At 50.3% G+C, this 16,850-nt stretch overlaps 2 protein-coding genes across 6 annotated transcripts in view; one reads left to right on the forward strand and one right to left on the reverse strand.

Moving 5' to 3' along the window:
* The window catches only part of TMEM184B (transmembrane protein 184B), a 30,626-nt gene extending 18,374 nt beyond the window's left edge, over positions 1-12,252 (forward strand). For 2 of the 3 annotated variants that reach the window (XM_037389374.1, XM_037389375.1), the window contains exons 4-10: positions 1,208-1,298; positions 1,838-1,913; positions 4,983-5,074; positions 5,371-5,540; positions 6,745-6,939; positions 7,835-7,858; positions 8,913-12,252. In XM_037389374.1, the coding sequence (XP_037245271.1) occupies positions 1,208-1,298; positions 1,838-1,913; positions 4,983-5,074; positions 5,371-5,540; positions 6,745-6,939; positions 7,835-7,858; positions 8,913-9,154 (890 nt within the window). In that variant the 3' untranslated portion in view covers positions 9,155-12,252. The remainder of the gene's footprint in view (positions 1-1,207; positions 1,299-1,837; positions 1,914-4,982; positions 5,075-5,370; positions 5,541-6,744; positions 6,940-7,834; positions 7,859-8,912) is intronic. The other variant, XM_037389376.1, reaches the window with a different exon arrangement.
* Positions 12,253-13,219: 967 nt separating this feature from the next.
* On the reverse strand, positions 13,220-16,738 carry MAFF (MAF bZIP transcription factor F). Of its 3 annotated transcripts, none has more exons than XM_037389382.1 (3): positions 16,637-16,738; positions 15,346-15,399; positions 13,220-15,266 (listed from the first exon to the last, which is right to left on the reverse strand). In XM_037389382.1, the coding sequence occupies exons 2-3, from the start codon at positions 15,379-15,381 to the stop codon at positions 14,853-14,855; spliced, it is 450 nt and encodes a 149-aa protein (XP_037245279.1). In that variant the 5' UTR covers positions 15,382-15,399; positions 16,637-16,738; the 3' UTR covers positions 13,220-14,852. The 3 variants fall into 3 exon arrangements, with proteins under 3 accessions (XP_037245279.1, XP_037245277.1, XP_037245278.1); XM_037389380.1 differs by lacking the exon at positions 16,637-16,738 and adding an exon at positions 16,382-16,578; XM_037389381.1 differs by lacking the exon at positions 16,637-16,738 and having other exon boundaries at positions 15,346-16,245.
* Between the last annotated feature and the right edge of the window lie 112 nt (positions 16,739-16,850).

The following is a 16,850-nucleotide window of genomic DNA, read 5'->3' on the forward strand; positions in this document are numbered from 1 at the left end:
CTGACTTTGGAAGTTCATCCATGCAGGTAGACTGACCTCAGGTCTAATAACCAGCTGCTTGGTGAGGTCACCTTATCAGCACTGCACATTATTAGGCTTTTGTCTTATTTCAAAATTCCTTGAGATTTCTGTTTCCATCCCAAGTTATTTTCTCTTTGTATTATGTCAATGCTGGGGGCCAAAACCAGAATTTGAGTGTTGGCATTCCAGGGAATGTCCCGGTATAGACTGCCATAGAAAATAACGTTGAAAGAGGGATCACCTGGTGTGTCATTTTGCCCGAAGGCTGTATGTGGCAAACTTAGGGGTACAGTCCTTGCCCTAAAAATCTTACAACTGTATGAGGAAGCACCAGTGATTATAACCAGTCAAGTGTCGCAGACAGGGCACATACAGGCTTACTCCGTGCACAGTTAAGTGGGTTTGGATCCCATGAAAAGTAAACATGTCTGTAGTTATGATGAGAGCCCTCCCCACAGTGTCTTCACCTCAGTTTATATGTATCAGCAAAACTGAATCTTGAAGAGAATTGAAATGGAGTGGAGTATTAGCGGTCAGTCTGAGAAGGCTCTTCCTCATCTGTACCAGATTGCTGGGGAAGGCAGAAAAGAGGTGGCTCAAGGAGAAGGCTATTCCATACACAAGAGGTTTCAACTTTCTGAAGAAATGAAGCACAGCCTGGTTTTCAAAAATCTCCACCAGACATGAAAACAGAGTTTTGCTGATGGGTAAAAATCCTCTGTGTCTCCAACTCTTATGTCTATAGCTGGTTACCTTGGAGAGAGAAACTGTGTTCATCTCCTAAAAGGTTAAATACAGAAGATAAGATATGGTTGATGGATCACAGATAATTTTCCAGATTACTTAGTACCACTGTAATGTGCTGGAATAATGCACAGGAACCCTGTAAAGAATGGCATCTTACAGATGCCAAGTAAAACAGAGACTGACCACAGTTTCAAATGGTCGTGTGACCCTTTTGGCATGAGTCATGGAACTGGTCTGGGACCTTGGCCAAACTCCAGTTCAGATAGTCTTGTGAGTGCTGAGGTAGGTCTATAAATGCAGTGAAAATAATCTGGAGTGCTTTGAAGGGAAAGATGCTGCATAAGCAGTCCCTGCTAATGTTTGGTCTGTTGCCTGTATTCTTGGTCCTTGCACCTGTTTTAAGTTGGTTGTCATTTTACTCTGATTGATGTCTTTGCAGCCTTTGTAATATACAACTTTCTCAGCCTGTGCTATGAGTACTTGGGAGGGGAGAGCTCCATCATGTCTGAGATCAGAGGGAAACCAATTGAGTGAGTATTTATTGTGCTTACAGCATGACACTCTTTTCCTCCTGTGCTCATCTACCGTGTCTCTATGCCTGCCCTGAAAAACTGTCAGGTGGCTAATGTCTGTTGGGACTGGGCAGCATGGATGATGGTGATTTACCAGTATGCTTCTCTGAGACAAATCAGGCTGATCACATCCTCTTAGACAAGCTGGATGGATTCACAGCTTTTTTGGACACCTGCCTACTTCTTTGTTTCTTTTCTTATTCCCTCCTTCTTTGAATCTTTTCTGTCTTCAGTTGGTTGTGTGTGTGCTTCCTCTAGGATCTGTGTTTTTCCCCATGCTACTCTGTTTAAAAAAAAATAAAAAAATTGGAATGTGGAGTCAGGATGTTGTTTTAAATGTGTGTCTGAAAGAGGGTATGTCTGTAACTGTAATCATGGTTGGAGAAAGCACCAGTCCTGCAACTTTGCTACAGAGAGGTAGACAAAGAGGGTAGGAGTCTTGCACTCTAGCCCAAATCTTGTTTCTAAACCCTGTCATCTTGTGTTGGCTCTTTCAGGTCCAGCTGTGTATACGGGACTTGCTGCCTGTGGGGAAAGACCTATTCAATTGGATTCCTGAGGTTCTGCAAACAGGTATGTGCTAGAGGAGCTGTGCCATCCTCCAGAAGTGAATGAAGTGTGTAGGGGTGGCAACGGTGCCTTTTGCTGCCGAGCTTCTGAGGTGAGCAATCCTTTGAGGGGGTTTATAATAGCGTTTTGAGAGGCCTGCAGACTGCTGAGAAGAGGGGTATTTTGGGATTTGTTTGTTTTGAATGATCTTAACACTTTCTACTCAACCCCACATCAGGAAGGCCTTAGCAAAAGACCCAGTTTATCTCCTGGATCTGATGTTAGCCTTGGGAAGAAATTCCAATTTCCTTTTCCCTTTCTGAATTGCAGAGGTCCCAACTTTAAGAAACTGATGGCTGTGTTGTGTTGCAGACACCCCACAGTTGTGTAACAGCCTCCTGAATTCCCAATGCTGCTGTTGTGGTTTGGAGTTGAGGAGGGGGTGGAAGTTGAGCGTGACACAATGCTTTGTAGGAGGAACCGAGCATTGCTCACCGTGCGTGTGTGTGTCTGTGCTGAATTTGGTATGTCGAGGGGGAGGGAATGGGAGAGATCTAAACCTCGATACAACCCTTGTCTGCTCATCCCAGGTCAGTCATTTCTGGGTGCCATGAAACAGCAGGTGAGTTTCAAGGCTTTGCTCACTTGCATAAATGACCACATGAGGTTCTGCTGGATACAGTGTGAAGCAGATCTGGTTCTTTGAAAGGGCTCAGGTCATTGTAATTCCAGTCACTGGGTCTAGATACCTGCCCTGGCTTCTTGTCCACATTGTGACCTGTCTTCTGTGTTTTAGCAATATGCAGGAACATCAAAGGTACAATGCAGCCTCATAGTAATACCCAGTGTTAATCTCTGCCGCACAGTTGGCCTTTCTGAGGATCACATCTTTCTTTCCTCTGTTCTGTTTGTCTCTGTCCTCATGACTTTCCTGTTTTCTTGCCTGATGCTTTATTTTCCAACCTACTCTCAGTATGTTGCTTTGCCCGTTTCTCTTGGGCTTCATTTGTGCACCCTTTGTTTGATTTGATGCATTACCTATTCTTTTTGCTCCTAATGTTAACTTTTACCTTTTAAGTATGTCATAAGTAGATGTAACACCCATCAAGGTGAATTAGTGCCGGAGAAATTATTTCCCTTGGACCTTGTTTCTCATATTCCACAGGCTCTGGCAGTTGTCTCTATATGGGTTACATTTGGAAAGTTTTTTTTCACAACAATGAAGACTAGAAGCACTTTTTTTGGGGGGTGGGTGGGTGTTCTGCTGGCTTTAATAAATCCTCAGCTCATTTGGTAACTGGCTTAGGTGGGTATTTTTCTTTTCCTTTGCTGCTATCTGGAAGCAGTTCTCCTAATCAGGCCTGGCCTTTGCCAACTTAAGTCTGCTGTGGAGGCTGTGAGGCAAGTGTCTTGCTTCCATCCTTCTTGCCTTGAACTTAAACGTTACCTTGGTGAGAAATCTTTGACACAAAGACTCACTTTCTGGTACTTCTAGACTTCCAGGATTGCTGAGTAACACCTGTCAATGCAAATTCGTAGGAAGACTGGTGTGAAAGGGCATCAGAGCACCTATCAATGCTGGCCTGTGTGGTATCCATCACTGTGGCGATCAGGAAGAAGAATATGCTGCAAGGACCACCTTGCCCATTTTATCCGTGTTTTCAGCACTCCTGTTGCCTCCCATCACCACCTGCCCATTTTCTTTGCAGCCCCTTTCATCCCGAAGGAATGTCTATGTTATAAATCTTCACCCCCACCCCAGGCTGTTCTCGTGCAGGTGCCTGCTGTGGGTCTGTCGGTCTGCCTGCATTGCCTGTGGCCCTCCAGCAGCTGCGTGGTTTGCTGGTGGCTGTGGTGTAAAACCTGGACAGCTTGTTTCCTTAAAGTTGTCTTGATCAAGATTCTTTGCTGGGTCTCTGGTGACCCTCACAGATTGGTCACACACCATCCATGTGCTTCCTGTATGCTGTAGCATCTTCTAGGGAAGCAACTAAAAATAGGACATGGTGGTTTGGATTGCAGGGAAATGGTTAAAACATCCCCAGATTGGAAGGAGGGGAAGCTTAGAGGACAGAGTTGTTTACCAATTAGCTTGACCTTTTCCAGTTCGCATATTTACAGTGACTCACTAACTGGCATGTGCTGGGGTTTTTAATCTCCTTGAAGTCTTATGACCACTAACAAATTGCATCGTATCCAAAGCAATTGTTCCTGTTTGGTTTTGCTCTCTTTCCATACGCAGCCCTCCATACGTGTGCACAGTTCAGCACTTGCCCAGGCTCTTCCAGCGTCCTTCAGGGAGACATGGGTGACATTTTTAGGGTTATAACCCTCCACTCTCTTAGGACCTTGAAGTTCAGTGTCTCCAGAAAGGTGAAGAATGGGGTGGCTTTGAGGAGAGGAGTCATCCCAATAGGAGCAGTGATTTATAGTGGTGGAATGGATAGAGCTGATCCCACGTGCCATGGAGTCTTTGGGGAGACTCAGTAAAGGTTGTGTGGCTGACAACAGAATAGCTCTTAACTTCTGTCTGGCAACACACACTGCTATGTATACAAAAATGCCTTAATATGGTGGCAGTTGTCAAAATTCTTCCTCGGAGAGCTGGGTTCCCCTCCTATCCAGGGGACTTGTTTGCCTAGCTTTATGGCAGCTATGGATTGAAGTTTGCTTCCCTTCCCTAATATTCCTTTATTAAACTTGCTGTGTCTGTACCATAGCACAGTGTGGGAATATTTTTTTTTTTGGTTTTCATGCTATTACCGTGCATAAATGTGCTGCAGCACAGCTTATGAAAAACGGTTCTAGAAGAGAGCAGCTGAGCAGCTTCTAGGAGCAACCTATAGAGATGGTTTTTCCCAAATTGGACAAGCAGATAGCACACATACTTCTTCTGAATCTCTTTTAGCTCCTTTTGGGTGCTGCAGTCCTCAAGCATGATCCATTAACAAGTGGCGGGGTCAGACTCCTCGCTGGGGCTGGATTGTGCTGCCTTGCTGAGTTGTCCCAGTGGACACTCCATTGTGGTGCTCGTTTGGGAACCTGGCCTCTTGCACCTCCTGCCTTCTCATTCCTCCTCTTTCATTCCTGTAGGCTACCCTGCAGTTCTGTGTGGTGAAGCCCCTCATGGCGATCAGCACAGTCATCCTTCAGGCCTTTGGCAAGTACCAGGATGGCGACTTTGAGTAAGTTTGTTTGTCTAGCATGCAAACTTTGGCTGCCCCTTCTCTGCCCAGCTGTGCTTATTGTTGGTGTGTGTGCTGGGCTATGGGAAAAGACAGGGGGACAACATAGGCTAAATATGTACGTAAGAAAGAGGGCAGGGGTAAGCCTGTTGGTTTCAGGTTTTTTCTGCCTTGCTTAGGGGAGGGAATGGGAAGGGAGGCAGGAAGAAAATGGAGTTGTAGAACTCCCCAGTGAAAGCGGCAAGGGGAAAAGATCATGCTGAAATTTCAGGCATTCCTGTATCTTCTCTTTCCAGTGTAACCAGTGGCTACCTCTATGTGACGATCATCTACAACATCTCTGTCAGCCTGGCACTGTATGCTCTCTTCCTTTTCTACTTTGCTACACGGGAGCTGCTCAGTCCCTATAGCCCAGTCCTCAAGTTCTTCATGGTGAAGTCTGTCATCTTCCTGTCCTTCTGGCAAGGTGAGCTGCTTTTCCCTTCCCTTGGTAGGCACAAAGAGCTCTCTGCAGGGGCTCAAGAAACTAGAGTTGATAGAGCAGACGCTAATTAATAACCAGAATGTCTTTCTGTATTATTACTATATTTGTTTTATAGTCTTTCATTGCTTTTCTCTGGGAAACCAGTTTTGCTCATTTTCATCTTTGTTTTTGTGTTCCTGAATCCTTACTAGCCTTGTGCTTGTGCACATGTATGTGCATATCTGCCTGGCAAAATCAGCTGTTCAGATGAAGAGTCCTTTGCATTCCTGGAACCATCATAAAGCAGAAGCTGCCAACACTTTATCTGCATGCTGCCATTTTATTGATTAAGGTGGCACATCTAAAAATTTTGAGCACTTTTTTTAAGTGCTCTATAAATAAAATTTTAATGGTATGTCTGTGATTCATGTGAAGCAGCAAGCTGGCTGAATGCAGCGTGTGCTGCCACAGAGCCACCACCAAGCAGGACATTCAGAATACGTACACATGATGCAGAGGCACATTCAGAAAGCTGAAATTCCACCTAAGCTTAGTGCTCCTTACTAATTGGCTCTAAGCATTTCCGTGTTCAGTGCCCTATTTAGGTTTACTGAGTTGCACTTCAAAGACTAATTGAATAGGAACTTAGGTGGAATTCAGACTGTTGGAGTATGGCCTGTCCTCCCTGTCTACAAACTAATAAGCTGCCTAGTATCTTGAGACATCTGGTCACACGCTGTCTGCCTTTTGTGGAATTCTTCAGCCACCTGGCTATGGACAGGGAGAAACAACTTTCTTGCAGCGGTGTGTTGAAAACACTTTATGCTTAAATGAAAATCTCTGGTACTTCAATTTTTGCTCCAGCTAGTGGAAGTGCTGAGATCACAAAAGTGCTCGCAGAAAAATCTGACTGCTTCTTTACTCTTTTGGACTTGATTTCAAGTCCTGCAGCAGCTAGTTCCATCAGTTGAGAATAGAAGCGGGTTAGTGTTTGAACATTTTTTGCTTAAACGTGTTTGTGTTGTTTACTCCTCCTTTCTCTGTTGTACAAGTAAGCATAGATGGGAGTATCTAAACCCACTCTGTAGCTCCTGCGTTAAATGGTTTTGTGTCTAGGACATACAGCACAGGCAGCTATTTCCATTTCTTACAGTTAGTATACAGTCATGTTTTCTGCACATTTACATGAGCTTGTTGCTTTGTTTAGGGATGCTGTTGGCCATCTTGGAAAAGTGTGGTGCCATCCCCAAAATCCACTCTGCCAATGTGTCTGTGGGTGAAGGCACAGTAGCTGCTGGATATCAGGACTTCATCATTTGTGTGGAGATGTTCTTTGCAGCCATCGCCCTACGCCATGCCTTCACATACAAGGTGTATGTGGACAAGAGACTTGATGCCCAAGGTAGGAAATATGCCAGCACATATGGCATGTCTGTTTGGTAGCGAGACTGGGTGGAGACTGGTCCCTCTGGCAGCCAGTACACTGATATGACTCCTAGCCTGAATGCTTGGAAAACATCACATCCCCTTCTCTGTGGTGTCTGAGCAGATTCATTGTGCAATGGCTCTGCAGGGCAGAAACCTTGCCTGAATTGCATTGTTCCCTTTTCAGTTCCCCAGTATGCCACCCACGACAACTTGTTGCAGACCTGAGGGCTGCAAGAAGTTGCATCCTTTCAGTAGAGCGGGTTTGTCCTTCTTCCTGTCTCCCCAAAGGGGAACTCCATTGCTCCAGATTGTGCAACAGGCTGAAGGCAGGAGGGACAGGGCCTGAAACAGGCTCTGTTTTGAATCTGGCTCAGGAAGATGAGGCTGTGCTTTGGCAATATGTTTGGCTTGGAGGAGGAGGTTCTTCCTGTAACAACTTTGTGAAGGCTGGGCTGCTAGAAGTCTTATTCTGGGGAAGAGGGAGGTCGATGTTATCTGTTGGAAAAGGGGGTTCTTGTGCCCACTCTATGCAAGTACATTCAGTGTTCCACAAATAAAGGGGTTTCTTCCTGCTAGGGGGAGTCTGTGCTGAGGTGCAGGAAAAGAGCAGCCCTTGGGCAGTGTTCATGTACATGATCCCTCCATCCCAGCCAGCCCCAGAGATTTTGGAAGGACAGTGGTTGCAGCTGGGGGAGATGAGATGTGTGGGTGATGAAAGGGTAAACTGCTGGCAAATACGTGGTGGATGTTTCGGTGGTGGGTCTTGTTCAGTTCTTGTTATTTCCCCTCTCTCTCTTTCTTTCTCCATCTCTCTCTCTCCTCTCCCCTTTTTATCTCTCCCTTGCTTTGGCCACTGGTCCCTGATGCAGCTGTTCCATCATATGGGCCATACGGTAGGTACAGCATGCTCTGTGTGTTTGTCTCCATTGGTTTTTAACTGGGATGCTGTTCTGTCCTGATTCGCCTGCCTACTGCCTGCTCTGTCCCTTGTTCCCCCTTCCTTGTGGGTCTGTAACTTGACTGCCTCACACAGCTGCTTTAGGGTTGTCTGGATCATATGTTGTAAAACAGCCCTATAGTCAGTGGCATAACACCTAGCTTTAGAGCGTTTCTGTCCCAACTGTGTGAATCTTTCTCCAATGAGTTGCTCAGGCTCTCAAAGGAGCCTGTTTGTGCTCTCACCCCAGCCTCCCTTCACTTGCATAATTGCCACAGATCATCAGCATGCTTTAGTTGTTTGGGGAGCTCATCCCCAGGACTGAGCAAAGCTAGAAGCCCATGCTGGAAATGAGACCTAGAAGCCGTGAGAAATGGCATCTCCTAGAAGGACACACAGCCTTCCTCTATGCTCAGCACTTGGGTGGGACAATCTCCAACTGTTGATTCCCTCATGGTATCACTGTGACACCTTCCACCCATGAGTGGTTCTGCCTCTATTACTGCCTGTTCCCCTCCTTTCCCTCCTTCATGTTACGTTCCACTTTATGATCTCTTTCCTGTGGGCACTTCAATACCACCTATCAGTCTGATTTCCAGTGAGTGGGAATGGCAAATGCCATTTCTCCTTTATTTTTAGAATTTCCTTAGTTTTTATGTTCTGAAACCCTTTACAGGAGCACTTCCCTACCTGACTGTCTTCGTTGCACACCCAAGTCGGCACAGGTAGTAGAGTTTGTTGCTGTGGGTATGTCCCATTCTCATGGCAAGTCCCCCATTTGGTGCTGAGGTGGATTCGCTTGGCTAGCAGTGGCTGGATTTAGGAGCACTACTGGTAAAACTTGACACCATTTGTGTGACGCTTCCTTAGCAGCTGCTTAAAGAAGTCTGTGAAGTAATTTCTGCAGGATCTAGGACTGCATGTTCCCTGTTCTCCTTACCTTCATGTTAAGGTGTGTGTGGGAAGGCAGCAGTATTCTTCACTTGTCTCTCCCTGTCTTACCTTGACAGGTCGCTGTGCTCCCATGAAGAGCATCTCCAGCAGCCTCAAGGAGACCATGAACCCCCATGACATCGTCCAAGATGCGATCCACAACTTCTCCCCAGCCTACCAGCAGTACACCCAGCAGTCAACACTGGAGCATGGTCCAGCCTGGCGCAATGGCAGTCATGTTATCTCACGCTCACACAGCTGCTCAGGTGCCCGTGACAACGAGAAGACCCTCTTGCTGAGCTCCGATGATGAATTCTAGGAAGGGAAACTGCCAGCACAGGCTGTCATTTTCCTTCTTTTCTTTTTTTAATTTTGTTTGTTGGTTGTTTTTTTTTTTTAATTTATTGAAGCAGAAACATGCAAGTCATATCACTTCCTAGAGAGTGTAGGTTGCAGAAGTGGGCACTTCCCATTAACTTTTGTGGGTACAGACGTGATGAGCATTGTGGAGGTGGGGGAATGGCCAGGACTCCATTCTCGAGCCCATTCCTTACAGCAGCAGTTGACTGGAATTAACTGAAGCAAAGCTCCAGGCTTTGGGGCTCTGGCCTCCCACACCTGTTCAGCTTGGTGCAGAGCGTGACTGGCCAGAACCTGGAGTTGTGGCCAAAAATGTTTTTGTTTTTTTTCCAACAGGACAACCCAACTGCTTTGTATTCCTCTTCCTGAATGCTAATGAAGGCACAGTTTTCTCCCCCAGCTCCCTGGTACTAACAACTACTCTGTGATCCTTGAGAAATGGGATTAGGATGCAGTGATAAGCATTCCTGAGGACCAGACCAGAGACTGGTCTGTTTATAGCCATTTTCTTGAATGCTTCGTAACAAAATGTCTGCTCCCACTCTCCTAAGCACCTGCTTGTGCAGTCCTGTACTTGAGTGAGCGAGGGGGAAAAAGGACAGAACTTTCTTCCTGTTCCTCCACTTCCTGCGTTCCCCCTGCTTCCCATCAGAGCTGATGCTTGTTGAAGCTCAGCAGGGATGGTATTACTGTCTCACAAGGGCAGGGTTTTCTAATCAGCAGGTGTCCAAGCTTCCCATCTCCCCTTCGTTCCTGTGGGGCAAGAAGCCTGCCTGCAGTGTCTGTCTCCTGGTAATGAGACTGAGGTGAGGACTGGCTGTGATAGGTGATTGAGTTTTGTAGAGCTCTGTCCCTTTCATCCCTCTTTGGGAAAGGAAGATACACAAACACTGAAATGTTTTTTCTTGTTTCCTGTCCCCCACCTACATAGCTGCCCCTCTTAAAGGTGTGGATTGCACCAGAGCAGGTGCTGGTCTCCTGCAGGGGGTTCTCCCCCTGCTTGTCATCACTGACTTCCCTTGTGAGCTGCACAAGTTTTGCCCTTAAGCTGGAGTATTCAGGAAGAGATGCTGCATACTCCTCCTTTGCTTTTTATCTCCATAGCTGTTCTGGGCCAAACTGGAACAGACTTGAAACCTAACATGACCTGGGTGGTTAAAATTGTCCCTCTTAATTTCCCAGGCAGCAGATGCTGCTGCTGCACATTTCACAGGCCCTGCAGCAATTGCAGTGATGTCAAGGGTGGAGCCAGTATCCATGGGAGTGGGAGAAGCTTCCCCTTGCTTTTGTTGGGTTTTGGATTGGCCCCTGAGTATTTGGTAGAGCAAAAATAAAAATGATCCTTCTGTAGATCTATCCAGGGACCAGGAAATGCCTCTTGCTTGCTTCAAATTGTGTAGGGGAGGAGGGCGGAGCACACTCAAGTGCCCCCGATCAGATGCCCCTACCCCCAAGCAGGAAGCAAAATGGAGAGGTTGAAGCAAGCTGCTGTGTTCTTGGCTGAAGTTTCTCTGTTCTTCTCCTGCTTGATGCCTACCCTGCCACCAGCAGACCTGCACATTTCCAGCTTGCCCCTTGTTGCTCTGCTGGGAGAACTGGGATCTGGTTTACTGCCTGGAGTTTACCTTTCCTCTTGTATTCTAATCTATGTGTTGCTCATTCACTTTCTCAGAAGGAACTGTAAGTGAAGAGCACCTAATTTCCCCTCTGCCAGGAGTTGGGGGAAAAGGGCTTGAAGAGAGGTAGGTTTGCTCCTTTCTGTGAGGATAAGATAGGGGAAAGCTTAAGGACAGTGTCTCCTTCCATGCTTGCATGTCTGAGGGGGACTGTGGAGCAGGTGGGAGCAACAGTGCTGACTCTCGAGGCAGCTGGAGGCAGGGTCAGTGGGTCCAGCAGCTTCTCTGCTGCTGGATTTTCCCATTTGTGCACATCCTGCGATGCCATGCAGTTAGTTACTGCTTTTCCTAAATCTGTCGCTGCTTAAATGGACACGCAGATGTGTCTGCCAGGCTTTATGTGGGCTTGGTGTAAAACTCCTTTTCCTCATGCCATAAGCTGCCTGAAAAGTAGGGCTGAAGACTGAATGGGGTTTCCTTCTGTCTTCTATGGCTTTGGTTAATAGTCCTTGAGTGTGAGATATTTATGTTAAACTTCCCCTCTCTCTTAGGAAGGTGGGGCATGATCACTTCCTCCCCTTCCCTTGCATTTGCAGGCCGTTGATGATGTCTCAGTGTCACTTAATTGGTGACTGTTCCCAATCTTTGTTGTGTTGGGTGGCTGAGATCTGAAATCTCTGGAATTGCCTTGTTGAGCTTGAAGGTGATCCAGGTTTGGGGAAGCATTTTTTTAAAAATTATTCTGAAATGTATGCTGCATATATATGCTGTGCAGAGGATCTGGATATTCTCAAAGCTTCATGTATGTAGTGGTTCTAAGTATACTCCTTTTGCACTAGCTGCCTTTGGAGAAGCCTGGTGAAGAATTAGTGCCCAAACAACAGCCAGCTGCCATGCATTATAATTTTTTATACATCTATATTTTTTAACACCACACAAAATCATCTCTGAGCTTCCTGCTCTCCCTCTTGACAGGCAAATGCCAGAGCAAGGACTGGCTCTGAAGCTGCTCTGGCTTGGAAGAACAAATATCTCCTTATAAGACCCAGAGCTTGTGACCAAGGAGGCCAGGGCATCCGTGGTCTTACAGGTCTGCTTGCCCAGGGCCCCAACAAATGTGTCAGTTCCAGCAGTAGGCCCTTGGAGCAGCTCTCCCTCACCTGCTTCCCCTCTCCTTCCTTCCTTCCTTTTTGTTTACTATGTAACATACCCATGGGATTTATTATTTTTCCATATAGAGTAGTTCTTTGTATATAAATGACTGAAAAAAAAAAAAAGTATGATAAATAAGACAGAGGCACCTAGTTTTGTACCTATTGTGTTTAACTGATGCGAGCTCAGCGACAAGCCGCTCTCTCTATTTTGGTCTTTGTGATGTTATACTCTGCAGAAATGAGCAAATATGATGACAAATAAAAATATAGAGATAATATAGATTGTACTTCAGCTGCCTCTGTGTGGTGCTGTCTGGGTGACTTGTCTGAACTTATCTTGAGTTTTTGCTCATTGCAGGGTCTGAGGCTTAGTGGGTCATTGTCTTGTTCTCCTAGTCCTCTTCTTGGGAGGAAAGTCATGCAGTCTATGTATGCAGGAGCTGATGAAGAAGTAGTGCTACAACAGCCTGGGGCCAAGACATCACTGATGGCCCAAGGCAGGAGTGAACAAAAACCTGGAGTTGAGACTCCTCTCTATCTCGGATGCTCAGTGCAAAGCACCTGTGGGAGAAAGGGGGCTGCTTTCTCTGATTTGGGCCCCAGCAAACAGCAGCTCTGGGCTTTTTTTCCATGAGCAGTGGTGGGGCTGGGGCAGTTTGCAGTGGCAGAGGGAACCTGAATGTAAAACCCAGAACCACCATGTGAGCACTGCAAGCTGCCAGGTTGTCAGAAGCAATGAAAAGTGTTTCCCCTATCTCAGCTCCAAGGAAAGGTGGCTTTTCCCTATGGGGAAGGAGCTCAGACTTCACCTCTTCGTAAGGTGCCTGCCATGCTTCCTTGCTCTGCCACCTATGGATGCAAGCTCCTCACTCTTCCTGAGTCACATAAGGAAGTTTTGGGGTAGAGCTGCCCTGACTGCACCTGCCTCTCCTCCCACCCCAGGTCTAAGGACAGCCTGGAGGGACTTTTTCCTAGTGAAAAAGCATTATCTTTCCTAAGAAAAGCTGATTCAGCACAGTTGAACCACTCCTGAAAGCAAGCACTTCTGGGGGTGTGATGTTCAGCATTAAGCTTGCTTACTGAGCACTTTTCTTCCAGAGACTATAAATTGGTGTGTGTCCTAAAAAATCATGAGCTGTCCCCACCCCATCTTTTATAGGCACATGCTTGAACGTGTGCTGCAGCAAAGCTAGAGGGAGCCAGAGCGACCACCTTTTCTGCCCGAAGTTCAAGAATGACCAAGCACACTGTCACTGTGGAAAAAAAACCAAACAAACTTGCTTTATTTGTAAAGTCTACAAAATACAGAGGAGTCAGGTAGGACACATACTGTAAGTCAGAAAATAAATAAGTATTTTTTTTTTTTTGCTCTATATAAGTATAAGATAAAATGTGATTTGCATATATAAAATATAAAGTACAGCTCTGTACCAACATCCTGGCTGTGCCGAGAGGCGGAATGGCAAAGAGGACGTGAAAATAATTTATGTTCGTGCAATAAATAAACCCAAGAGGAGTTGGAGTGGGGGGGATGCTAACCACAGTGCCCTCTCCGTGAGCAGTGGGCACCTCTCTCCAGGGAAGGATGGAGGCTGCAGCAGAGGGCAATACCCAAAGCAGGGGCAGAAAGGGGCAGGATCATCTACTGCAGCAGATGCCAGGAAGGGTCTGCCTCCTGGTACCTCCCCTGTGCTGCCTGTACTTAGCAAACCAAACTCTTCTACAGCATTTCAGCTTGCTGAAGAGCTGGTTATATCCCACACAGGTGTCCAAGCTGGCGGAAAACCAAAGGGAGGCACCTACCTACTTGCCTGCCAGGCAGCTCCCAGGAGCAGGGATGCTCTCCACCCCTACTTCCCACCTCCCGCACCTCCACCCCTCTCTCTGCCCCCACAGCTCTGGCTCTCAGGGTCCAGGAGCACCTTTCCGTGGACTTTGTAGGCAGTGGGGTGCCAGGGAGTGCTTGGTGGGGCTGTACAAGCTGGCCTGCACTGAGCAAAACAGTGTTTATCTCTGCTCCAGCTGCCTCCGCTTCCTTCCTGCCAGTGCTGCTGCTTTTTGGAGACACCCAGCCAGGCTGAGCGTCCCATAGGCAGGAAGAGGCATGAAGGATGTGCGTGATTGAGAAAGATAAAACAGCAATGCTGCTGCTGCCCTTTGTGGACAACAGCCTGGGCTGACCTGCTCGCATCCCCCAGCTCTCCCCTGCCTGAGCGATCCTCCTCCATCACAAGTCACCTCTGGGTTCCCCCAGCACTGCAGACTGTCATGGCACTTTCCCATCCCACTCACCTTTACCAGGCACCAACCTACAGCCACTTTCTCTTCCCCCTCCGACCTGCCACCTTTCCTCACCGTCTCCATTGCTGGAGACTCCAGCCATGCTGCCATCTCTCCCCCCACTTCCAGCCGTGGCCCAGGATGTGGGGCCAGTGCTGATACCCCCTTCTCCATCATATCCCTTCTGCCCCTTGCTGTGAAGCCTCTCTCCCCTCCTTTTCCTCCCCGACTCATGCTCCTGGGAGTACCTGGCACACACTCAACTCTCCCATTAAAAAAAAAAAAAAAAAAAGGCACCTGGTGTTTTCCTGCCAGCTTGGAGCTGTGGGATGCTTCCCCACTGCTGCCTGCAGGACTCACCCTCTCTGTCTGCACCCCCCAGAGGGGACGGGGCTGCAGGGGTCACCAGTGGGGTTCTGTCCTCCACCCCAGCACCCACACCGTGTCAGCCCTCCCTACACAGGGGAGCTGGAGGTCAGGGGATGGCGGAAGGAGGATTTTGGGCACAGGTCCCAGCAGGGAGGGAGTTGGGGAGGGGGTAGGAGGCAACTGGTGGGGGAAGGCGCCCTGGGGAGGCCTGTGCCCAGCCAGGGGACAGAGGCCAGCACTAGGAATAGGCAGCCTGATTGGCACCGGACTTGACGATGGTGATGACACTGGCGGTGGCCACCTTGGCAGGGGGCCCGTGGGCGGCCACCGTGCGGGCAAAGCCCTGCAGGGCCTCGTACTTGCCACGGAGGGTGTCGAGCTCCAGGCGCATGGCGGCATTCTCCCGGGCCAGCTTGTCCACCTCCCACTCCAGCTCCATCTTCTGCTTCTGCAGCTCTTCCTTCTGGCAGACGCGCTTCACCCGGCAGCTGGCGGCATAACCCCGGTTCTTCAGTGTTCGCCGGCGCTGCTTCAGCCTCGCCACCTCCTCCTTGGAGAGGCCACGCAGGTGGTGGTTGAGCTCCCGCACCGACAGCCCCATCAGCTCCTCATCCGACAGCAGCGGTGTGTTCTCCCCCAGCTCCCGCTTCACCTGCCAGAGAGTGGGGTGGTTGCCTGAGACCCCCGAAACCAGACCCCTGTGCCCCAACCCCATTCCCGCTGGCACTCACCTTCAGGGCCTTGCTGGAGAGCCCGTCCGCAGCCATCCTCACTTCGCACTGGCCCTGCCGAGCAGCCAAGAGAAAAGCCAGTTACCCCTCGCCTCGGCACGGAGGGCACCAGCCCCGCTGGATCCCCTGCCCAGTGCCCATGTCCCCCCACCGCGTGACTCATCCCTACACCACAACAATAATAACAATTGTAATAAGGGCTGCAAAAAATAACGGGGAGAGGCTGGACCTCCCGTTTTTCCTTCATCCCACCCCGCGGTGCTCGGGATGCTGCTCAGCGCCGGGGACCCAAAGCGCCGCAGCCGGGAGGCCGAGGCTTCCTGCCGGGGAGGGGACCCGGGCGCGATCGCCCGCGGCTGAAAAGAAAGTAAAAGCAGGAGCCCTCGGGCCAAACCGGCCGGGCCCCGCGCGTCGGTACCGCCCCCCCGCCCCCCGCCCGGCGGGCCCCGGCCCCGCGGCTCCCGACGCCAGCCTCGGGTGTCCCCCGGCTCCGGGGGTGAGGGGTCGGGGCCGCGGTCACTCAGCTCGGGCGGGCGAAAAGTGGCCTTCCGTGATTCAGCAGGCCGGGGGAAAAGTCGCTGAAGGGGCGCCTGTCCCCTTCCCTGGGGGCCGGTCTCTTGGTCCCTCGGGCGGGGAGGGGGCCGGGAGCCCGAGCTGCAGCCCGGCAGCCGCTCCCCACCGCGAGGAGCTCCCCGCTCGCCAGCGGAGCCCCCGGAGGGGCGGGAGGGCCCGGCCGGGGCCGAGAGCGCCCCGCAGGGAAGTGTGAGGCTGGAGAGGGGCGGCGGGGAAGGTGGAGCCGGGGCGGCTGGAAGCTGATGCAATCCGGGCCGGGAGCCGCCGGCGGAGCGGCGCCCGGGACTCGGCAGGGCGGTGCGGGCGGCCCCGAGCGCGGACACCTCCACCCGCCCCCCCCGCCCCGTCCCCGGTCCCGGTCCCCGCGCTCAGTGGCGGCAGAGCGCCCTCCCGCCGGTGCTGGACCCGCCGCACCACGGGGGGAAAAGCCAGGAGCGGAGGGGCCGCCCCAGCCGGCACTTACCGGGAGGCTGCGCTGGTCCCCGCGGGGCCGCTGCCGGGTCGGGCCGTCGGGCGGCGCCTCCAGCCCCGCTCCCCAAGATTACTCACCCGCGGATTCTTTTCATTCATAAAAACACAGTCATGCAATGACGTCACCTTCGCCCCGCCCCCTCGCCGCCGCGGCCGCGCGCCCCAGCCGCTGTCCTTTAAAGCGGCCGCTGCCTTTAAAGGACCCAGGTGGCGCCCCCGCCTCATACGCGGCCAGCGTGTTACACACCGTGGGGCACGAACACAGCCGTCCTCCCGCGCCGCCGCTGCTTCTCCGAATCCAAGGATGTCGCGCACCCGGCCCTGCCCGGGAGCACAGGACCCCACCCTACCCCAACGCCACGGGCCGCTGCCGCTTTAAGAAGAGCACTCCCCTCCCACCCCTCAAAAAGATGGCGCCTCCCGCCTTTCTGCCCTCCTCGGGGATGGCGACGGGCGTGGCG

This window comes from Falco rusticolus, chromosome 5, assembly GCF_015220075.1.
Source record: "Falco rusticolus isolate bFalRus1 chromosome 5, bFalRus1.pri, whole genome shotgun sequence".
In the NCBI taxonomy this organism is placed as follows: Eukaryota; Metazoa; Chordata; class Aves; order Falconiformes; family Falconidae; genus Falco; species Falco rusticolus.